The following is a 25,400-nucleotide window of genomic DNA, read 5'->3' on the forward strand; positions in this document are numbered from 1 at the left end:
CTACTACTGCCACTACAACTACTACTACTACTACTACTACTACTACTACTACTACTACTACTACTACTACTACTACTACTACTACTACTATTATTATTACTATTACTACTATTACTACTCTTGGGCTACAGACGTATTGTAAGCTTAACTATTTTTACGATGTTTTTAATCTAGTGTATTTTTTTATATTAATTGTAAGGAAGAATCCAAATACGAATTGGTGTGGTGAATATACTTTCTCTCTCTCTCTCTCTCTCTCTCTCTCTCTCTCTCTCTCTCTCTCTCTCTCTCTCTCTCTCTCTCTCTCTCTCTCTCTCTCTCTCTATCTATCTATCTATCTATCTATCTATCTAGTGTGTGTGTGTGTGTGTGTGTGTGTGTGTGTGTGTGGCCATAACAGTGTGCTTTATGACCTCATTAGGAAACAACCACTTGCAATCTCTCTCTCTCTCTCTCTCTCTCTCTCTCTCTCTCTCTCTCTCTCTCTCTCTCCCCCCACTATGCCCTGTTGTAATGGGTGACTCGCCGCTTTTTTCCAGTTGCCCCAAAAAACAGGAACAAACAGAAAGGTTCATAAAGCAGGATGAATAGCAGGGCGACAAACACAGGAACGAACAAACAAACAAACACCGCAATAACACACACACACACACACATTTTCTTTTTAGTTATTTTTATGATTACTTTATTCTTTTTTTACGTTCAGCCTACAGCGCCAGTAAGCTTTCTTGGTGGGGCCTGATATCTGCCGCAGCCCATTCGTGTTTATAATGGCGCCATGGTATTTTGCTCACTCTGCCCACCGGAGCAACTCTTTGATCCTCTTTAGAGAGTGTCGCCAAAGTCTGGGTTGACAGGCGGCGACTCAACAGCGAGCGGGACGCGAACCCAAGTCATCCAAGACACCGCGCCAGCACGCTGACCACTCACCCACCGCCTTCCTACTACACCTATTGCTACTTTTACTTCCACTCCTCCTCCTACTACTACTACTATTACTACTACTAAAACAACAACAACTAATACTACTACCATTACTACTACTACTACTACTACTACTTACTACTACTACTACTACTACTACTACTACTACCATTACTACCACTTCACCTCCTCTCCTCCGCTTCCTCCTCCTACCACTACACCTACTACCACTAGTACCACTACTAGCACCCACCTGTAGACGGGTTCGACGCCGTTGTCCCTGTACCAGAGCACCACATACACTCGGTCCCCGGCCTCGGCGCGCGCCACGTGGCAGGGAAGCACCGCCTCGCCGCCATTCAGTGCCTCCACGCGACGCCACACCGCTGCCGAGGAAGAAGCGGAAGTTAGGGGTCAGTATTCTCAGACACTTCCACGTCTCACAGCAGTTGTTTCCAAAGACCAAAAAAAGAGATCAGTCGGATTCTATTGAGTGGAATTTTTGGTTCATGGCGCAGAAGGGTCAAGCTACCACAATGGTCATTAACCCCTTCACTACGGCCGGGCCAAAACAGCGTCCCGTGCCATATCCGGGATCGCCACGCGCGCCAAATTTCAAATGTTGCTATTGAATATAACAAGTTTTCAGCCATACACTCAACACAATCATCATGTATTATATATGAAAACATGCAGAATTAAATGGTGCATATAAAGAAACATAAATTAATTGATAATTTTGAGATGTAAGCATAAATATAGAGATAAAATAACTTGCATATTGGTTAAAGCGAGCCAGGACGCAGTATGCGCGTCCTCGGATATGGTACGGGGCACGCAGGGACACAGTATACACGTCCTCGTGTTGTAGGGGTTAAACTACTCCTTGAGAATACCCGAAACTCCTACAAAAGCCTTGTGAAATATGTGTTTCTTAGGCTCATGGTAGAGAAGAAGAGTCCAACTAATGCCAGGGTTATTAAACTACCCCTGGAAATCCCCCAAACTCCTTCGAAAGCCACGTGAATTATGTTCCTCAAGTTCATGGTAGAAAATTAAGAAGGGTCAGACTACCACTAGGGTCACTGAACTACTAGGAAATGCCCACAACTCTTACGAGAGCCTTGTGAAATTAGTGTACTTGGACGCCGAAATGTTTAAGAATATGACCCTAAGGCAGTGTGGCAGACAGGCGGAAGACAGAAAGAGGTGGAAGGGTAGGGGAGGGAGGGAGAGGTGGAGTTTGTGGAGGCAAGGTAGACAGAGGTAGGGGAAGGGAAGGGAAGATAGTGTAAGGGGTCGGCAGGGGAGGGAGGCAAGTTGGGAAGGAGAAAGATTTTGAAGCAGTGAGATAGAAGGTGAGGACGGGAGGGGAAGGCGATAAAGGGGTAGGAGAGAGAGAGAGAGAGAGAGAGAGAGAGAGAGAGAGAGAGAGAGAGAGAGAGAGAGAGAGAGAGAGAGAGAGAGGGAAGGAAGGGTAAGTGAAACAAATGGGGTGATCATGAGGAGGAGGAGGAGGAGGAGGAGGAGGAGGAGGGTATAGGGGAAGGGAAGATGGGTAAATGGAAGATAACAAGGAGTCCGCAATGAATGAGGAAAATATAGAAGAGATGGAGGAGAAGTACAAAAAAATACAAAGGAAAAGCAAACAGCAACAGACCTCTTGGTCCTAACTAGTCTCTTTGTTTATGCTTCCATCTACTCTAATCTACGAGTCATAGACACAGGACAGCAAAGATGAAGGCTCCTCCCCTCACACCAGTCCCTCCAGCCGAAGCTAGCATGAAAAGGAAGAATATCATGTAGTATAGAAAAAAATGGATTTTACATGGATAGAAGGAAGATCATACACGACGACTAACCTAACACTACTTTATGTTAGACCGGAGCAAAATAGCGGATGTTCGGGTTAGCTTCTAAATATTTGTCTAGTCGGTTTTTGAACGTGCAAATAGTTTTGCTTTCGACGACGTTTTGAGGCAGACCATTCCATACATTGATGACACGGTTAAAGAAGAAGTGCTTTGATTCATTTGAGTTGAAACGCTTCCTTGTTATTTTGTATCCATTGTTTCTTGTTACGCTTGATTGAGAGACTAAAATAATCATGAACATTAACGTTCTCGAATCCCTTGAACATTTCAAACACTTCGATAAGGTCACCTCTTAGTCTGCGTTTTGATAAGCTGAATAAGTAAAGTTCTTTAAGTCTGTCGTCATACGGTTTATTTCGCAGTCTAGAGATCATTTTAGTAGCTCGACGCTGCACCCTCTCGAGTTTATCTGTATCCTTTCTGTAATAGGGAGACCAAAACTGAACGCAATACTCAAGATGTGGGCGAACTAACGCACTGTACAGTGTCTACATTACTTTTTTTCTGATTTGTGTTCAAATGTACGACCAATAAATCCGATCAGTTGGCAATTTTTACTACTTCTGTGCAATGTTGACTCGGTTTAAGATCGTTCGCAATTATTACTCCAAGATCTTTTTCTTTGCTGGCTTCAGAAAGTCGCACTCCGTTATTTTGATAATGAATACGATCGTTGTTGATTCCGATATGCATAACCTTGCACTTTTAAATTTTGAAATCCATTTGCCATGCTCGTCCCCAACTACTTAAACGTTCGAGATCAGTTTGTAAGTGTTCCTTATCTGTTGTCGTAGTGGCTTTGCTGGATATTTTTGTGTCGTCTGCAAATTTCGATATTTTACACGATAGCCCCTCGTCAATGTCATTTACGTACTCTAAAAACAGAACAAGTCCCAACACCGACCCCTGTGGAACACCGCTTTTGACATCTCGCCAGTCAGATGATATACCATTCATAACAACTCTCTGTTTACGGTCGGTAAGCCAGTTATAACGTGAGCTTGCAATTTACTTAGGAGGCGGTTGTGAGGGACTTTGCCAAATGCTTTCTGAGTCCATATATATAATGTCTATTGATTGACTGTCATCGTATACATTAAAGATGTAGTTGACGAAATTGAGGAGGTTAGTCAAACTGGAACGCTTGTTTCGAATACCATGTTGCGAATCCTTAATCAATCTTAAAAAAAAAAAACTTTACCATTTTTCCACGAATGATCATCTCCAAAATTTTGCACACGATTGACGTTAGACTGATCGGTCGATAATTACCTGGTTGGGACTTGTCGCCTTTTTTAAAGATAGGAGTTACGTTAGCGAGTCTCCATTCTAGTGGTACTTTTCCTGTGTTTAGCGACTTTAAGAATATGCCCAAGAGGGGCTTGCTGATCTAATGTTTTGTCTCTTTAAGAATACGCGGGGATATTTTATCCGGGCCGGGGGTTTTGTTTACTTTGATATTATCGATAATGTGTACTATATCACGTTCTACAATGTCACCAATACTGCTCAAGGATGTGTCATCAATATATCTAGGGGCTTCCTGTTGCCTTTCGGATAAGATTTCTTTTGTAAAAACAGAGGCAAAAGAATCATTCAATATGTTAGCGATTTCTTTATCATCATTTGTGGATTCGCCATTTATAGTTGCTATTGGGCCAATACTGAGGTGATAACTTTTTTTTTATTTCTTACGTAGGCAAAAAAATCTTTAGGATTTGTTTTGCTGGCGCTAGCAATATGAAAAACGAAAAGAAAAGAAATAAAGAAAAGGAATAAAGAAAAAAGAAAAAAAGTAAAGCGAGAAAAAAAGAAAGAAAGAAAAGAAAGAATAAAAGAAAGATTAATTATTAAAGACAAAGAAAGAACGAAATACGAAATCAAAGAAAGAAAGAAAAGAAAGAAAGAAAGAAGAAAGAAAGTAAAGAAAGAAAGAAAGAAAATAACGAAATAATAAAAGAGAGGAAGAAAGAAGAAAGTGAAACTGCCCAAAATCATATTTCTCTCTCTCTCTCTCTCTCTCTCTCTCTCTCTCTCTCTCTCTCTCTCTCTCTCTCTCTCTCTCTCTCTCTCTCTCCGCTATAGTTCTTAACTTTTCCTTGCTCTTTGTCTCATTTTTCTTTTGAATTCCTCCTCCTCCTCCTCCTCTTCCTCCTCCTTCTATATTTTTTTTTCAATCTTCGCTCCCGTTGTCCTTCTCTTTCTCCAGTTTGTCATCTTTTTTTTTTTCCTCCTCCTCCTCTTCTTCTTCTTCCTCCTCCTCTTCTTCTTCTTCTTCCTCCTTCTCCTCCTCCTCCTCCTCCTCCTCCTCCTCCTTCTCCTCCTCTTCCTCTTGTCGTGCCCCTGGACTGATGGACGGTTAGCCAGCTAACCGGCGGCCCCAGCCCGCGCCCCCCGCGATGCTGCCGACGACATGGCCCAAGCCTGCACCCTTCAGGCAGCCTTTGGCAGACTAGAGAAGGCCCGACTGGCAGCGATGTGGCCCCTGCCGCCACCCCTTACGCTGATGAAGGCCTGACTCCTGACGACGTGGCCCCAGCTGCACCCTGTAGGCTGACAATTGCCCGACTGTCATCGAGGTGACGCCCCCAGCCTGGATCCCTGAAGCCAGTGATGCGGGGGAGGTCAACGACGTGGCCGGAACCGCCACCCCCCATTAGTCGCTGCGGTTGGGTCAGGCGCCGCCGGGCGGCCAGGTTTACGCCCAAGCAGGCGTTGAAGCAGCAGGAACCACTAAAGGGGGCGGCTACAGCCCCTTACACCCTGGTGGACGCCTTCCTGGACGGCACTGCCATCGCCGCCGTGGCTGTGTCCAGCGTTTTGGCCTTCTAAACCTTCTGGTGACGCCCGTGCCCGGGAAAGGCCAGTGCACGAGGTGGGCCACAAAATTATGGGCGAGTCTTCTCTGAGAAACGAGGTTCACCCGCCAACTCAACACACGTAACATTCAGGCCACAACACCCACCTCAGGCCTCCGTAGTAACATTAGGTACCTTGCAGTAACTAAATGTCGGGCGAGTCTTGTTCGGGAGGAACGAGGCTTCCCCGCAGCTAAGTAACACCGATATAAGTAACGTAAGGGACGTAACATATCAAGAAGGACCGAGGGCCCAAACAGCCGCCCTAGGACTCGGACGGTGTCCTGGGCTGTCCTCATGCGCGCTGACAGCCTCTCTGTCAGCGTCGTGACAGCATCGTAGTATTGTGATTCTTCCACATTAACTCCGGACTCCCACGCCTCCACCTCTCAACTCGACAGTCTTCCAAACACATATCCCCTATTCGAAAACACGCGGCTGCCACCTTTTACAATAAACGTTCTCGGTCATTCCTTATAATCTTAACTAAAAACTAAATATCTTCTCTCTGGCTATAATCAGCTTTCTCGAGTTTGGGCGCGCTGTGCCATCTCCGCCAGTTTTTTTTCCCTCTTACAGTTACTGCTCATATACAGGGGCCTTGTCCGCCCTAGTATGGATAATATAAATCATAGCAGGCTTGCACGACCACCACTCAGTTACTATAGTCTGTTTCGTTTCATCTGTCCACCAACAAAGCGGGATTTTTGATAGATGTGGCACCTGCGCAATTCTAGTTCTTTAATACGTGAAAATCAACTGTTGCGATAGATATTAAAGCTTATCTCTCAATAACATATTTGAATGATTATGTATACAAAAAACAACTCAGTCGTTTGTATCGATAATCCAACATACAAACACACGAAAAGACAAGCTTGTATCAAATAACACAGTCACATCATATTCGAACCATTTATATATATTTTTTCAAATTCATTGGATGATAGCTCATTTCAGGTATATTAAAAGACATCTGACTCTGCAAGTGAAAATAAAGGGTATCTTAATAATTTACTGCATGTACAGTAAATAACAATTGATATTCGAATTAACATGAAATATTAAATAATAACTGCTGAATGTGATGCTAGGCTATGTTGAATACTACCCATGTTGTTTACATGCAACTCATCAAAATTTCTTATGCATAGGCACTTGCAGAGCCAGATATCACTTTATGTACTTGAATGAGATAAAATATGGGTATTTGAGAGGCTATACATCGTTCGAGTTTGATCAAACTATTCTGTTTGATATACAAGCTGTTCTTTCGTGTGCTTGTATGGTAGATTATCGATGCAAATCGGCATTATTGCGGTTCACATAAAAGGGCTTGAGTTTTTTTCTTTTAGTATACACAAACATTCAAATATATCACTGAAGATATAAAGTTGATATTCACGCATTCCCGAACTAACAATGCTCAGATGCCACATCTACGTTCGCGAGTGGACAGACGGAATTAAACGGATTGTACTTACATTTTCCGACAAAGTCTTGGCTTAGTCTTCGAACGCACAGTCTTCTCACGCGCAAGATGATAGCGCCACACGGTTCTTATGTATGATTTTAGAGAATTACCTTTAATCTCCAAGGTCGTCACAGAAAACTATAACAAAAGGAAAACCTCGTGTGACAAACAGAAAGTTGACGACAGCGAAATCAAGGAGAGCGGAGGTAGGATCTTTGCACCAGAACCACAAGAAAAGAGAAACATAAGAACATAAGGAGTCTTCAAGAAACAAGTAGGTCTATGCAAGGCAGCTCCTGTGAATCTAACCCAACCTAACATCACTATCTGTGTGACGACATGTGCGGGCTGCTTAACAATTAGGATCGATATTATTATACGCTTTTGGTTCTCACATCAACAAATTTTCAAAGGCCAAAAATGAAATCAGTCTGGTTCTTATGAATGTTATTTTATGTCCATGGTACAGAAGAAGGGTCAAGCTACCACCAGAGATATGAACGTACTCCTGGAAATGCCTAAAACTCCCACGAACGCCTTGTCAAATAAGTGTGCTTGGTTACGAAATGTTTAAGAATACGACCCAATAACCGAGAGTGGAACGACTGTGTATTGTCAAACAGTGCGCTGCAACAACCTTCCTGCAGTAGTGGTTCATGCAAAAACAATAAACCCCTTTAAATATCGCACTGATCGTTGCTCTGTTGCGTCGGGAGGTAAATGCCCGAGCCCATGTACAGCGAGTACGTTCAATTGATATGATGTGAAAATCAATGAAGAAAGTGAAGAAAAGACTAAATCATTAAGAAGTCGGAGATAGGCACTTTGGCCACGCGCAGCTATAGCGTATGCAATTAACCTAACATTGTTTCACGAACGTGGCAAGTCTCATTGTGTGCCGGCTGATTTTCTGTTGCCTGCTCATCCATGTATCCTTGTATCTTCCTCCTCCTCCTTCTCCTTCTACCCCCCCCCCCTCCTCCTCCTCCTCCTCCTCCTCCTCCTCCTCCTCTTCCTCCTCCCTCCATTATCGTACCTTTTCTGTTATGGTTTTCTCTGCTAACCAACGACTCTCGCCCATTTTGCCTGACCTCTCTCTCTCTCTCTCTCTCTCTCTCTCTCTCTCTCTCTCTCTCTCTCTCTCTCTCTCTCTCTCTCTCAGCACTAGAGAGAGAGAGAGAGAGAGACATTCACTGCAATTCTCTCCCTCTTTCTTTTCTACCTTCCTCTTCCTCTTCTTCTTATCCTCCTCCACCTCCTCCTCCTCCTCCTCCTCCTCCTCCTCCTCCCCCTCCCCCTTCTTTTCTTTCTTTTATCTCAATTGTCTTCTTCCTCTTTTCTTTCTTCTTCTTCTTCTTTTTCTTCTTCTTCTTCTAGTTATTCGTATTTGTGCACGCTTGTTTTTTTCCTTCCCCTTCCCCTTTCTCCTTCCTCCTCCTTTTCCTCCTTCTCTTTCCTTACCCACAGTTGTCGTGCAATTTAGAAAACACATCATTCCCTTCGCTACCCTCCTCCTCCTTCTCCTCCTTTTCCTTCTCCTCCTCCTCCTCCTCCTCTTCCTCCTCCTTCTCCTCTTCCTCCTCCCTCTCCTCCTCCTCCTGTTCTTTCTTCTCCTCCTCTTCGTACCACAGCGGCATATTTCCACCCAACGCCTTTTGAATTTACACACACACACACACACACACACACACACACACATACACAAACACACACACACACACACACACACACACACACACACACACACACAAACCTGACCGAGGTCAGACATGGTTCACGGCGCTCCGTATGGAGTAGCCCGGGGCCAGCCTGTTGGCCTCTCCCCTTCCCCTCCATCCCCCTCTCCCTTTTCACACAAAAAAAACACTTTAAGAAACTTTTGTGACATCAAGCTTAATCATGGTGACAGACAGTGAGTGCAGTGCGTTTGTGGTGCCGTGAAGATAATGAAGAGTAGAAATAGCCAGTGTGACGTCGACGCAGCCTTACCATCCAGCCGACGCCGGCCCCCAGGTGCCCCCAGGTACACCAGCCCGACCATCATGCTGCTGTGAGAATTCTGTTCAGTTGCAGTGCAGTGTTGAGGCCCGTCACTCAGGTGGAGCCATGGGTGGGGCAAGTGGCAAGGGCAAGTGGCATGGGGCAGTGCAGACGTTTGATGTTCCCACGCCTACTGCTCCTCGGTCCATCTCTTCCTATCTTGTCTCACCGGCTGGAGAGATTAGCAGGTCATCGCTAAGCCCATAAGTTGAGTGCCGGCCGACACCATTTCTACCTGCACCCCTGCCATCAACTGCGACCTGACCCCTTTTTGACCTGAGGTTGACCTGGGGCTTAACACCTGACCCGTCACCTGGAAATCCACACCGCCTCCTACCGCACCACGCACTGCATTCCACCACCTCACCTCCCCCCCACCACCCCAGACCCCCTATACCCTTTCATATTGTACATTTTCCTTTTTTTTCTATTATATTTCAAAATTGTATTTTTAACATGTATATTTTCAGCTTTACAGCTGCAATCATTTAATAAACCGTTTATTATTATTATTGTTATTATTATTATTATTATTATTATTATTATTATTATTATTATTATTATTATTATTATTACACACACACACACACACACACACACACACACACACACACACACGTACCCCTTCCCCCCGCCAACACCCCCCACACATACCCCCTTTTCCTCCCACCTCAACACACACACACACACACATTCCTCCTGCCTTTGTAAGATTGTCGTGGCGGAGGACGAGTAAAACTTATAATTAAAAACAAAGAAAACAGGTCGAGGCTAGAATGGATTTTGGGTGAGACTTAAGAAAATGTTTAGGGCCAGAAATTTGAGAAGAGGCACCAGAGAGAGAGAGAGAGAGAGAGAGAGAGAGAGAGAGAGAGAGAGAGAGAGAGAGAGAGAGAGAGAGAGAGAGAGAGAGTCCCCACACAAATATTGGTGAGGTAACTCAGTGTAATAAACAGGGAACGGGCAGACACTGTGTTTCTGAGCGAAGCCTTCCTGGACGATATGGTACAGCCAAATTATGCCCGCATCCCAGGGTTCTCAGCCTGGATAAGGAAGGACCGCTCCACTCTGGGAGGTGATGAGGCTTTCTGCTACAAAGAGGCCATAAACGTTCAGATAATTGACCCTTCAGTGCCCGTGCCCGTGGAATTAGAATTATTGACTCTGATAATAGACGACAATGAAGGAAAAGGGTTACTTTGTGTTGGCTGTTATCGCCCTCCCTCCCAGGGCACATCACTAGTAGATTTTCTCACAGGGAACCTTGACAATATGATGACAGCCAACGAGTGCAATAAAGTGACAATTATCGGAGATCTAAACCGACATACTGTTAGTGATGCTTTTCGTACCCTGTTAGTAGTTCACGATCTCAACAACTACGTAACCTTTCCCACCCATAGCTCCGGGTCGTCCCTGGACCCGGTGGTAGCTGATTTCCCGCCCTGCGATGTCCATTGTTCACCCCTTGATTTCATGGGCACCTCGGATCATGTGGCCGTCCTCACCAAGATCAATTTCAAGAGGCCACGGGAGGTGAATTACACCCGAATTCTATGGAAATGGGAAGCCGCCAACTGGGAAGCGATCAGCGCCACTCTAAAGAACACGGACTAGGATGACGTGCTATATGGCAACACTGATCAGCAAGTGGAGAGGCTTACTGATCTGCTCCTTGATTTACAGTCCCGTCACGTTCCACGCTCCCAGCACACAGCCAAGGCATCGAATCAGCCGTGGTTTGGGCTTGAGCGCCGCGCTGCGTCTGACGCTATGTATCGTGCTTGGCGTACCTACAAGAAGCATCAAACGTCACAAAATAAAGGAAAAGATAAAGAGACAGCCCAGCGAATGAAAATCACACAGGAGTGGGCTTCGGAACGCTGGAAAAACTGCTTCAAGGAAAAGCTGAGGTAGGGTCAAAACAGTAGTGGAGCCTTCCTTGTTAAGCAACAGCAGGGAGAGGCTAAGAAAGAAATAATTCCTTTTCTCCGCCGGGAGGATGTCAGTTCTGCTCACACTGCCCAAGAGAAGGCAAACCTACTCGCCAGGCACTTTACAGAAAAAAATGTGCATTCTTGACACTAAAAAGTCACCTCCGTCATTACCGCAAATAATTACAGAAAAACTACTGACAGTAAAAGTGAGTGAGAAGGAAGTTAAAAATACTTAATTAGGTATTGATGAAAAAAAGGCAATGTGCACTGACAACATCAGTCCACGTCTATTGAAACAGTGTAGTAATGAACTCGCGTGTCCCCTTCCCACATTGCTGGATAAATTCAGATTCAACAGGGACATAGGCAAAAACTGGTTTACTAACAGGGTGGTGGATGAGTGGAATAGGCTTAGCAGTCATGTGGTGAGTGCCAATACAATTGTCACATTCAAAAATAGACTAGATAAATTCATGGACAGCGATATTAGGTGGGGTTAGAAACACGGGATCTTAGGGTCAAAGGAGCTGCCTCGTACAGGCCTACCGGCCTCTTGTAGACTCCTGCGTTCTTATGTTCTTATTGCTTAATCAATGCCTTCAGGCTAACACGTGGCCAAAATTTTGGAAATTAAGCTGTGTGGTTCCAGTGCATAAAAAAGGTGCAAAGAGTAATACCAAAACCTACCGCCCTGTGTCCCTGCTGCCGGTGCTAAGCAAAGTACTAGAGATTGCTGTGGCCTCGAGGATCACATAACACCTTGAAATACACTATTTTCTCTGCACAAGAGAGTTCGGGTTCAGGAAAGGGAGGTCAGCGACAGATCTACACTTGCTGTTGCCTTCTAGTCTGAGTGCCGCCCTGGACCAAGGCAAGGCCACTACCGTTGTGGCATTGGATATCGAAGGTGCTTTTGACAGAGTGTGGCACGAGGTCACAAAGCTCCACGCAGCCGGCATAGACGGATCACTCCTGTCACTCCTCAGGGATTATCTGAGTGACAGGTACCTAAAAGTGGCTGTCAGTGGACGGGAGTCTGAGACGCAGCCTATTAGTGCCGTTGTGCCTCAAGGAAGCTGCCTCGGCCCCCTGCTTTGGAACATTTATATAAAAGACCTACTGCAGCTCATCCTCAGTGCAAGGGCTTATGCAGACGATATCACCTTGACCCAGAGCTACGAACTAGAGGAAGAGTCTGCCACTTCAATAAAAATCAACAGTTCACTGGGCCGTATCATAGCATGGGGGAACATGTGGCAGGTGAAGTTTGCACCGCACAAAACGCAGCTGCTCAATATCTCAAGGTCGAGTACAGCCCTGCACCTGAACTTCAATGGGGACAGGCTGGCTCCACAAGACGAGGTGGAGGTGCTGGGGGTCACCTACGACCGGGAGCTGACCTTCAAGACCCACATCGAGCGGCTTGCCAGAAAAGCCTCGGAAAAGCTAGCTGTATTGAGGAGACTGTCAAGGCTTCTCAACAAGAAAGGGCTGGAGATCATAAACAAGGCACAGGTTCGGTCCTCACTGTCGTATTCGTGCCTTGTGTGGGGTGGCGCTGCCAAAAAAACACATCACACTCCTGGATAAAGTACAGGACTGTGCAGCAAGGCCCATTTGGGACAGCACAAACGGGCAGGAGCCACAACTCCACACTCTCCAACACCGACGAGACGTTGCGGTACACACTATGTTGTTCAAAATACAGGAACAGAGAGTGATTCACCTGCAGGCTTTGGAACAGCCAAACCGCAGGGCTCAGGTCACCGCCCGGGCTGCAACTTCGGCTCCTGATGAACTAATACGGGCCCGCTGCCGAACGTGGCACCACCAGCGTCAGTTTGTGAACAGCTATGTTAGTTTATGGAACGGTTTACTGGTGACTCAGCCGAACCTTAAAGGAGTCACTCTCCAAAGTATTAAGAGAGAGAGAGAGAGAGAGAGAGAGAGAGAGAGAGAGAGAGAGAGAGACAGACAGACAGACAGACAGACAGACAGACAGACAGACAGACACACACACACACACACACACACACTGGCCTTCACACTACAAATCCACTCTTTTCACCAATAATTTTAACACATGACATCATAGATAATGCTTTGTGGCTGTTGAAAAGTACTGAATTTTTATCATTTATATTTAGGACGACTGCTAATAGTTTGCCCTCCATATATACATAAACAAAATAAGTAAAGGTCACTATATAGCGTGCGAATGCTAGAGCGTTGTGTATTTATGACTTACCTGTGTTAATGTATTTTGCATGTATGGTGGCCAATATTAGTTTGCCATCAAAGAAATATAAAGTGAATAAATAATACTATTTGGCGAATAAATATTAATGTGTTATGTATTTATGTGTCAGAAGCACGCCGGCGATTTGAGGCTTTATATAAACTATTGAAATACGTTTCCAGTCAGCTGTTTCCATCTAACTAACAAACTAATGAGAGTATACACACAGAAGAGCGTCGCTACTGTCGCTCTCACATGTCGCCTCCACTCCCGACGTTCCCCCCGAGAAAGCTCCCACGCAGCTGCCTATTGCCACAGAGAAGATTAACCGAGTTTTCATGGTTGGTGGCTGATGGGTGGTCAGCGTGCGGGCGTGGTGAACACGAGGACCTAGCGTGGACTAGGTTCAAGTCCTACCGAAAAACGCTGATATTTCAACTAATCGCCGAGTGTCTGAAGATTAACCACATGCTGCCAGGAAATTCAGTCAACACTAACTTCAGCGACTTCGGTCAAGAGAAGCACCGAGGGGCAGCATGGGCCAGGAAATAATCAAAGACCACGGCTGACACACACACACTCTCTCTCTCTCTCTCTCTCTCTCTCTCTCTCTCTCTCTCTCTCTCTCTCTCTCTCTCTCTCTCTCTCTCTCTCTCTCTCTCTCTCTCTCTCTCGGCGTCGCCCTTTTTGTCAAAAGCTATTTGCAACCCACTGACAAAACACCAAGAGACAGTAACGTTGAACATTTGTGCGTGCGAGTAAACATTGCAAAAGTCAATTTAAATATATCTGTCACCTACAGGCCTCCCGGGCAATCACTCGATGACGATCTTGAAATGTACAGCGTTTTAAGGCAGTCACTTAATAACAACGACTCACTGATATTAGGAGACTTTAACCTCCCCCATATCGACTGGGCGACACTGTCAGGTACAGAAGGCGAGTCACATAGAATGATCGAATTCCTAGAAGAAAATTGTCTAAGCCAAATGGTTTCTGAACCAACTCGACAAAATAATATACTCGACCTCGTTATAACGACCCAAGATAACCTAGTCAGTAATGTCACGGTAGGAGAACACCTCGGTTCTTGCGATCATAAATTAGTGCGCGTCGACATTAGAGCTCAATCATCAGTGACTGAAAATAAAGTAAAGGTGCCCAATTTCAAAAGAGCTAACTTCGTAGAAATCCGACAAAAACTAACAGAAATACAACTATCAGATGACGGCAATGTAGAGGAAGCCTGGCTAAGCTTTAAAAATCACTTACTCACTCAGCAGAACACATTCGTCCCCTTGTGCGAGAAGCGAATTAACACTAATAGAAGCCCACCTTGGTTTAATAGCGAAATTAAACACTCAGTCAAGGAGAGAAAATTGTTTTACAGATTAAAGAAAGAACAAAGCATGCCCGAAAACATTAGACTTTATAACGATGCCAGGCGACGAGTAAAAAGATTAGTATGTCAGGCAAAGCGTAGATATGAAGAAAATATTGCAGCCAACTGTAAAAATAATCCGAAATCTTTCTTCAGTTATATAAACAACAGAAAGGCGATCAGAAGTGGAATTGGACCTTTAACAAACAGCGACGGTGCATTAGTGACTGACAGCCAACACATTGCAAACCTCTTAAACAATTACTTTTCCTCGGTGTTTAATACTAACAGTCTTCCTCCCGCTACCACCAGCACCAATACTAATGTAAATCTCGAGCACGCATTGCCTAATTTTCAAATAACAACCGATAAAGTCCTTAAAGCTCTCCATTCACTTAAAACAAATAAAAGTCCCGGACCCGATAAAGTATATCCTATACTGCTTAAAGAAACAAAGAGCGAAATAGTCTCCTCCCTCACAACCGTATTCAATATGTCCTTGCGACAAGGCATCGTCCCTTCGGATTGGAAAAAGGCTAACGTGACACCGATTTTTAAGAAAGGAGACAAAAAAATACCAGGTAACTACCGACCCATTAGTCTAACTTCAATTGTAGGTAAGCTACTTGAGAGCATAATTAGAGACAAAATTGTGAGTTACCTCGAAAGTCACTTATTAATTGGGGATTCACAACATGGCTTCCGTAACAAAAGATCCCGCCTATCAAACCTATTGACCTTTTATAACGACCTCTTCTCAGTTTATGACGTAACCAAATCATTGGACGTAGTCTATCTTGATTTCCAGAAAGCGTTTGATAAAGTCCCACATCATAAATTACTTTATAAATTAAAGCAAATAGGTATTGACGGTCAAGTAAACCAATGGATCGCAAATTGGTTGAGCAACAGACAACAAAGAGAGGTGATTGACGGATTTAACTCAGAGTGGGCGCCGGTCACTAGTGGCGTCCCTCAGGGCTCGGTTCTTGGTCCAGTGCTCTTCATTATTTACATCAACGACGTGGATGTTGGACTCAATAATCGCATTAGTAAATTTGCAGACGACACAAAGATTGATAACTCGGTTCTCACTGACGGAGACAGGCAAAGCCTCCAAGAGGATTTGCACAAAATTTCAGCTTGGTTGGATAGATGGGAGATGCCCTTTAACGTAGACAAGTGCCAGGTCCTTCAAGTTGGAAAAATAAATAAGAAGTTCGATTACGAAATGTGCGGCGTTAAACTCACAAGCGTTCAATGCGTTAAGGACCTGGGGGTCAAAATCGCGTCAAACCTCAAATTCTCACATCAATGCATCGATGCAGCAAATAAAGCGAACAGAATGTTAGGCTTCATTAAAAGAAACTTTTTATTCATGAATAAAGATGTAATACTTCCGCTCTACAATAGTTTAGTCAGACCCCACTTGGAATATGCGGTACAGTTTTGGTCTTCTCACCATGCAAAGGGCATTACTAAATTAGAAGGTGTTCAGCGTCGGGCAACAAAAATGATCCCTTCCTTGCGCAACAAATTCTACGAAGAAAGGCTTTCCACCCCTAACATGTTCTCTCTTGAGAAACGTCGCCTCCGAGGAAAACTCATCGAATGTTTTAAAATACTTAATGGTCTCACGAATGTAGACAGAGCAAAATTGTTTATGATCGATGACACTTTGCGAACGAGGAACAATGGCATAAAACTCAAATGTAGACAAGTAAATTCAGACTGCACCAAATTTTTCAACACCAACGTTGTGGTGTGAGAATGGAACAAGCTCCCACCGTCAGTGGTCCAATGTAACACGATTGACTCCTTTAAAAACAAGCTCGACCGTCACTTCCTTGAACTTAATATTAACTAGAGTAGAAAAGCAACGTTTTGGAGCCATCTGATTAGTGTAGATTCACTTAGGTTTAAGGACAGACCACCTAGTCTGGACCATGGGGTCTGTGTGGTCTGATTTTCTATGTAATTCTATGTAATTCTCTCTCTCTCTCTCTCTCTCTCTCTCTCTCTCTCTCTCTCTCTCTCTCTCTCTCTCTCTCTCTCTCTCTCTCTCTCTCTCTCTCTCTCTCTCTCTCTCCTCCCCCCGTCCCATACAAACCATCGCCAAAGCCAAATAAAAACAAACTGACCCCTTCATAAAAAAAACAGATCTCGGGCAAAGAAAACACAAATGTGGCGAAAATAAGAACCTTCGTGAGCGTGAAAAAAGAGAGAGAGAGAGAGAGAGAGAGAGAGAGAGAGAGACAGACAGACAGACAGACAGACAGATAGATAGATAGATAGATAGATAGATAGATAGATAGATAGATAGATAGACAGACAGACAGACAGACAGACAGACACTCCCACTCACTCCCCCTCCCACACTCCCACACTAGCGCACACACACGCACAGACACGCACACACACAGACACACACACACACACACACACACACACACACACACACACACACACACACACACACACACGGCTCAAACCTCAACACACAAATACATAAAATACGAGTAAACAAACAGAAATTCCGTAAAAAAACACGACTATATTTTGAATGTGTGTGTGTGTGTGGGAGAGAATATCTCGTTTAGTTCATAGGGTGGAAATAATCAGACTGAAGGGGAGCTCTCTCTCTCTCTCTCTCTCTCTCTCTCTCTCTCTCTCTCTCTCTCTCTCTCTCTCTCTCTCTCTCTCTCTCTCTCTCTCTCTCTCTCTCTCTCTCTCTCTCTCTCTCTCTCTCTCTCTTCTTGCCGGGATTTATGTATGTATTTGTTTATATATATATATATATGTATATATATATATATATATATATATATATATATATATATATATATATATATATATATATATATGTTTGTGTGTGTGTATGTGTGTGTGTGTGTGTGTGGGTGTGTGTGGGTGTGCGCGCGTGCGCGTACCCGGTGTTAGTATGCAGGTCTAAACTCTATCGCAGGAGGGTTACACACACACACACAAAAAAAAAAAAGTCAGGCGTGGGTCACTGTGCTCCGAAAGGAGTAGCACAGGGCCAGCCTGTTAGCCTCCCCCTTTCCCCTACCTCGCCTTCTCCCATTTCATCAAAAACCCAACATCATAAGAAACTATTGTGACATCAAGCTTAATCATGGTGACTGACAGTGAGTGCAGTGCGTTTGTTGTGTCGTGAAAACACTGAAGAGTATAAATGGCCAGTGTGACGCCGACGCCCCATGTACACCAGCCCGACCATCATGCTGCTGAGAGAAGTCGGTTCAGGTGCAATGCAGTGTTGAGGCCCATCACTCAGGTGGAGCCATGGATGGGGCAATCAGTACGCTGCTCAACATACAAGGCAGTGCAGACGATAGACGTTCCCACGCCTACTGCCGCTCAGTCCGCCTCTTCCCATCTTGTCTTGTCTCGACGGCTGCATGGATTAGCCGGTCATCGTTAACCCCATAAGGCATAAGCTGAGTGACGGCCGATACCGCCTCTACCTGCACCCCCTTTTTGACCTGGGGCTTAACACCTCACCCACCACCCGGAAGGCCATACCGCCTCCTTCCGCACCAACGCACTGCATTCAACCACCTCACCTCCCCCCCGCCCTCTTCTATTTCATTACAACTTTTCCCACAATGTAAACCACACACCCCTTTTCATATTGTACTTTTCCCTTTTTTATTATATTTCAACATTGTATTTTCAACATGTATATTTTCAGCTTAACAGCCGCAATCACTTAATAAACCGATTATTATTATTATTATTATTATTATTATTATTATTATTATTATTATTATTATTATTATTATTATTATTATTATTATTATTATTATTATTATTATTATTATTGTTATTATTATTATTATTATTATTATTATTATTGTTATTGTTATTATTGTTATTATTATTATTATTATTATTATTATTATTATTGTTATTATTATTATTATTATTATTATTATTATTATTATTATTATTATTATTATTATTATTATTATTATTATTATTATTATTATTATTATTATTATTATTATTATTATTATTATTATTATTATTATTATTATAACAAACGAACACTCGCAATAAACGGTGCTGATTGCCTCATAAACTATGCCCCTATTAATATACAGAGAGAGAGAGGAGAAATGTGAAAAAAATGCGATATAGAGGAAAAGAAAAAAATGTAGGATCTCTCTCTCTCTCTCTCTCTCTCTCTCTCTCTCTCTCTCTCTCAGTATTAACATGTCGCAAATAGGAGAAGAATAAAGGTAACTGGATGTAGCGTTTTAAGTTTAATGAAGGCGAAAAACACTGTGAAACTCTCGTCGGTACAGGAGCTGGCGTTGGTACAGGAGCTGGCGTTGGTTCAGGAGCTGGCGTTGGTACAGGAGCTGGCGTTGGTTCAGGAGCTGGCGTTGGTTCAGGAGCTGGCGTTGGTACAGGAGCTGGCGTTGGTTCAGGAGCTGGCGTTGGTTCAGGAGCTGGCGTTGGTACAGGAGCTGGCGTTGGTTCAGGAGCTGGCGTTGGTTCAGGAGCTGGCGTTGGTTCAGGAGCTGGCGTTGGTTCAGGAGCTGGCGTTGGTACAGGAGCTGGCGTTGGTACAGGAGCTGGGGTTGGTTCAGGAGCTGGCGTTGGTACAGGAGCTGGCGTTGGTACAGGAGCTGGCGTTGGTACAGGAGCTGGCGTTGGTACAGGAGCTGGCGTTGGTACAGGAGCTGGGGTTGGTTCAGGAGCTGGCGTTGGTACAGGAGCTGGCGTTGGTACAGGAGCTGGCGTTGGTACAGGAGCTGGCGTTGGTACAGGAGCTGGCGTTGGTACAGGAGCTGGCGTTGGTTCAGGAGCTGGCGTTGGTACAGGAGCTGGCGTTGGTTCAGGAGCTGGCGTTGGTTCAGGAGCTGGCGTTGGTACAGGAGCTGGCGTTGGTTCAGGAGCTGGCGTTGGTTCAGGAGCTGGCGTTGGTTCAGGAGCTGGCGTTGGTTCAGGAGCTGGCGTTGGTTCAGGAGCTGGCGTTGGTACAGGAGCTGGCGTTGGTTCAGGAGCTGGCGTTGGTTCAGGAGCTGGCGTTGGTTCAGGAGCTGGCGTTGGTACAGGAGCTGGCGTTGGTACAGGAGCTGGCGTTGGTACAGGAGCTGGCGTTGGTACAGGAGCTGGCGTTGGTTCAGGAGCTGGCGTTGGTACAGAGCTGGCGTTGGTTCAGGAGCTGGCGTTGGTTCAGGAGCTGGCGTTGGTACAGGAGCTGGCGTTGGTTCAGGAGCTGGCGTTGGTTCAGGAGCTGGCGTTGGTACAGGAGCTGGCGTTGGTTCAGGAGCTGGCGTTGGTACAGGAGCTGGCGTTGGTTCAAGAGCTGGCGTTGGTTCAGGAGCTGGCGTTGGTTCAGGAGCTGGCGTTGGTTCAGGAGCTGGCGTTGGTTCAGGAGCTGGCGTTGGTACAGGAGCTGGCGTTGGTACAGGAGCTGGCGTTGGTTCAGGAGCTGGCGTTGGTTCAGGAGCTGGCGTTGGTACAGGAGCTGGCGTTGGTTCAGGAGCTGGCGTTGGTTCAGGAGCTGGCGTTGGTACAGGAGCTGGCGTTGGTACAGGAGCTGGCGTTGGTTCAGGAGCTGGCGTTGGTACAGGAGCTGGCGTTGGTACAGGAGCTGGCGTTGGTACAGGAGCTGGCGTTGGTACAGGAGCTGGCGTTGGTTCAGGAGCTGGCGTTGGTACAGGAGCTGGCGTTGGTACAGGAGCTGGCGTTGGTACAGGAGCTGGCGTTGGTTCAGGAGCTGGCGTTGGTACAGGAGCTGGCGTTGGTACAGGAGCTGGCGTTGGTACAGGAGCTGGCGTTGGTACAGGAGCTGGCGTTGGTACAGGAGCTGGCGTTGGTTGAGTTTGAACTGAGTGACATCTCTTGCCACTGGAGCCCCTACTTCCCTGGTTCCCTTGTGTGTTATTGGCTGTAGTATGGGCTGCCATAGTTCCAGTGTTCTGGCCTGTGTGTTCACACGGGGCTGTCACACACACTCATAAATGGCAAGATGATTTCGGTCTCTTCTTTTTCAACGCGCGTCATATTTACTGTGGAATGTTCCCCGCCGCTTTGCTCTCCATCTCCGCTCTCGGGTGATGACTCTTTTAGCTTTTGCATGTTGTGTGTAGTGTACTGTGCTTCCCCCCTTCCTTTTCTTTTCCTTTCCTTTCCTTTCGTTTCCTTTCCTCTCCTTTCCCTTCCCCTCCTTTCCTTTCCTTCCTTTCCCTATCCTTCTCTTCACTACCCTTTCCTTCCCTTCTCATACCTTCCCTGCTTTTCCTTTTCTTTCCTTTCCTTTCCTCTCTTCTGCTCTCTTCCTTTACTTTACTTTCCTTCGCTTCCCTTCCTTCCCTCCCCTCCCTTCTCTTCCTTTCCCTTCCCTTCCCTTTCCGTTTTCAACCTTTCATTCACTCTTCTTGCCTCCTCTTCCCTTCCCTTTCCTTTCGTTTCCTTTCGTTTCCTTTCCTTTCCTTTCTTTCTCTTCTCTTCTCTTTCATTTCCTTTCCTTTCCTTTCCTTCCCGTATTTTTTAAACAGAAATATGGAAATGACACTCCAATCCATGAAGCGGTTTGGACAAGGACTATTAATATTCGCACTAAGATAACAGGTTTGCCCTCGTCCATCTGTTATGCTTCGATATGACACTCTACTACTCACCCAGATGGATTGTTCGGCAACGCAATTAAATACATCACTTCTACAAGGCCGCCGGAACGGGTTGTAGTGTGAGTGCAACGAGGGGATTGGCTGACAGACCGAGGCCCGTATTCTTAAACATTTCGGGGCTCACACACACACATATTTCGTAAGGCTTATGTAGAGGTTGTGTTAGTATTGACATGGGTAGTTTTATGATCCTAGTGATAGTTTAGGCTTTGGTAGAGGTTGTGTTAGTAGTATTTCCACAGGTAGTGTTATGAGCCTGGTGATAGTTTAGGGTTTGGTAGAGATTGTGTTAGTGTTTCCGTGGGTAGTGTTATGAGACTAGGAATAATTTGACAAGGCGTTGATAGAGGTTATATTATTAGTATTTCCAGAGGTAGTGTTATGAGCCTAGTGATAGTCTGACAAGGCTTTGATAGATGTTTTGTTAGTATTGCCATGGGTTGTAACATGAGGCTGTTAATAGTTTGACAAGGCTTTGGTAGAGGTTGTGTTAGTGTTTCCACGAGTAATTTTATAAGCCTGGTGATAGTTTGACAAGGCTTTGGTAGAGGTTGTGTTAGAATTGCCATGGTTAGTTTTGTGAGCCTGGTGATAGTTTGACAAGGCTTTGGTAGAGGTTGTGTTAGAAATGCCATGGGTAGTTTTATGAGCCTGGTGATAGTTTGACAAGGCTTTGGTAGAGGTTGTATTAGTGTTTCCATGAGTAATTTTATGAGCCTAGTAATACTTTGACAAGGCTTCTGCACCACGAACGTTAAAACACTCATGAGAACCCGATTTATCCCCTTTGTGGCCTTGGGAAATAGTTGTTGTGAGAGCCGAAAGCGTCTGATAATACGTGCAGAAGACTTCCAAATGTTGATGAAGGTCCATGGTCTTCAGCGTCTCAATAAACTTCGGCAATCTGGCATGAGAGTGGATAGAAGATTGTTTTTGAAGGATCATTAGTGAACGTTAGCAAGAGAGTGTGTTATATAACACAATCTAGTTCTTTGTGTGGTGTTAGTGTATTCCATCCTGCTCTGGAAACTGTTCTAACTTCTCTCCCTTCACCTGGTTCTCTGTCTGAAGTTAGTTTACTTTTGCCTGTCCCGGCAAAGTTTCTGATTCAATATCTTCACCTGGTTCTCTGCCCGGTGTCAGCCTACTCCATCCTGTCCATGAAAAAAAGTTATAAGTTTTTCTCTCCACCTGGTTCTCTGTCTGGTGTTATTGTATTCTTCTTGTCACAGCAAAGTTGTTGTTTTTATCCATTTCATTTGGTTCTCTCTTTGGTGTTAGTGTACTCCATCCTGTCCCGGCAAGGGTTTTAACTTCATCTCTCCATCTACCTGATTATCAGTATGAAGCTAATGTACACTATCTTATACAGAAAAATTATAGTCAAATATTTTTATTTGTATCTTTTCCCCAAAATGGTTATAATTCAATCTCTCCATCTGGTTTTCTGTTAGATATTATAGTATTCTATGCTGCTGTGGCAAGTAATGGTAAAGGTTAAGGTGGGTGCTTTCGCTGTAGCTACGCGTGGCCTAGGTGCTCATCTCCGACCTTTGGCCCTTTGAGCCTGTGGTGAGTATGAACAAGTCACCCCGGGACACGGACCATTGTGAAATCCGGGTTACCACAGTTTGCCTTCCCCAGGTGTCCCCAGGTACATATTTATCGAGCAGCCCGAAAGGAAGGATAAACAGATGGGTGAGCTGCACGCCGACTGCCTGGGCCGGGAATCGAACCCGGGCCAGCAGAGTACTTTGAGTATTTTGATAAATACTTTGATAAAATTTCTCCACATGGTTTTCCATCTGGCGTAACCTCCACAATACCTGGGCTGCCACTCTGATACTTCGGGTGTTCATCTAGAGACATTTATTTTTATGCTATCATCCTCCCACGTCTACTTCCTGCCATGGCTAATACTTGATATAATTTCTCCATCTGGCCTCCTGTCTGCCCTAACTTCCACAATACACGGGCTGTCACTCCATTACTTCAGGTGTTCATATATAGTCAATTATTCTTAAGCTATGATCCGCCCAAGTCTACTTCCTGCTTTTAATCGTCACGGCAGTATTTTCAACCCTTGTCTGTCCCCTCGTCACTAGTGCTCGCTTCCTGACTCATCATACTATTTTCAGGCATTTTCTCTCCATTCGGCAAAATTTGTTCCCTCAAAGCGGTGAGTATTGCTTCATTCCGTTCTGATATTTTCGCTTTTCCGGTGAGTGTGTGTGTGGGGGTCGTGTGTGTGTGTGTGTGTGTGTGTGTGTGTGTGTGTGTGTGTGTGTGTGTGTGTGTGTGTGTGTGTGTGTGTGTGTGTGTGTACCTATTTTCAACCCAATTTTGTGTCATCAGCAAATTTGGGTTTCGCGGAAGAGGCCAAACTCGGTCACCATCAACACTAAATGCGATATATTGAAGAAGGAAGATGACTTGTAATTTTCTATCTATCTACCTACCTACCTAGCTACCTCTGTCTATCCGTCTTAGTGTGAGCGAGAGTAGGACGTGGGGGAGGGGGGTCAGGGTAGCGGGAAGAGGTGTGTGGGGGTGGGGGGTATCAAGTTGTAGGGTTGTAGGTAATGTCTTAATTAAGGGTGCATGATGAGGCCCGTTATGAAGACTCGCTCACTGCCGCCTCAAAGAATAACCTGAATATGCATGGAACTGTTATCTATCTTATGTGTTGTTACGTGTGTGTGTGTGTGTGTGTGTGTGTGTGTGTGTGTGTGTGTTTGCATATGGGTGAGGGAGGGAGGGGAGGAAGGGGAGGGGGAGAATAAAAGTGAGGAAAGAAAGGGAGGAAACATGGAAACATGGAAACGCAGGCAACAGAAAGCCTATTGGCTCATTACGAGGTTGCCCGCTTTGGTGATTTAATCTGCTCGACAGCCTGGGGCCTGGGGAGCAGATGAGGACTTTGAGGAGAATATGAAAGCGCCTCGATTTTGAGGAGCAGATGAAAGCAACTCAATATTCAGTTTACTCGCAGCGAAGTGACGGTCGATTCTATATTTGAAGGAGTTGATAGTAGTCGCATTTACTACTTCTGAAGGAAGATTGTTCCAGTGACGGATGACTCGGTTTGAAAAGAAACTCCTTCCGATGTCTGTGTTACATCGACTAGACTGAATGGGTAAACCGTTATTTCTAGTTCTTAGGTTGGTTTGCAATTCAAAGAAATTGGAGTAATCGACGTTATTGAATTTTTTCAGATACTTGAAGACTGAATCATATCTCCTCGTAGCGTCTTTTCTCTAATGTAAAGATTGAGTCGCTTGAGTCGTTCCTCGTACGGTTGATATCATTTGTAAATCAATGTCCTTTCTGTAATTAGGAGACCAGAACTATACTGCATACTCGAGGTGCGGTCTTGAGCATAGTGTTGGCTTTGTTGTATGCTTTTACAGTGATTCGAAGATCCTTTTCCTCCTGCATCCTTGCAGAGGTCTCCCATTCATGATGTATGTGTGGTTACTATTTCTGGACCCAATGTGCATGACTGCATTGTCAATTAAGGACATTTTGCATTTTTTTTGACATTTCGATAATATGATTGAGTCTTTCTGAATGATTTCGCAGTTTTTCTTTGTGGTCTGGTCTCCCCTTCCCACCTTAGTGTCATCAGATAGTGTGGATATTATGGATTTCCTGAGTGATTCGAGGTGATATATATATATATATGAGAGAATGGTCCCAGCACTGCTGACAGAGGGCACTCACTGGTGTGACTGGAAGCATCGGAAGGCTGTCGTGTAGTAGTACTCGTTGTTTTTCGTCAGTGAGCCAATCTCTTATCCACGCGATCAGATTTGGCATGCCCCGCCGAGTGCAGTTTTCATGAGTCGCTCGTGCGGTACCTTGTCGAAGAGCTTTCTTGAGTCCAGGTATATAACATCCTGGGGATGTGGGCATCCCAGTTAATTGTTAGGGAGCGCTTGTTTCTGAAGCATGCTGGGTGTCGGAGTCTCTAATAATCTTGAAAATTGTGTTACGTTCGCCATC

At 44.9% G+C, this 25,400-nt stretch overlaps 1 protein-coding gene across 1 annotated transcript in view; it reads right to left on the reverse strand.

Moving 5' to 3' along the window:
• The window catches only part of LOC126983746 (kin of IRRE-like protein 2), a 107,347-nt gene that overhangs the window by 73,503 nt on the left and 8,444 nt on the right, over positions 1 to 25,400 (reverse strand). Inside the window, exon 2 of the mRNA XM_050836825.1 lies at positions 1,178 to 1,310. Within this exon, the coding sequence (XP_050692782.1) occupies positions 1,178 to 1,310 (133 nt within the window). The remainder of the gene's footprint in view (positions 1 to 1,177; positions 1,311 to 25,400) is intronic.

This window comes from Eriocheir sinensis, chromosome 5 (assembly GCF_024679095.1).
Source record: "Eriocheir sinensis breed Jianghai 21 chromosome 5, ASM2467909v1, whole genome shotgun sequence".
NCBI classification, from domain to species: domain Eukaryota; kingdom Metazoa; phylum Arthropoda; class Malacostraca; order Decapoda; family Varunidae; genus Eriocheir; species Eriocheir sinensis.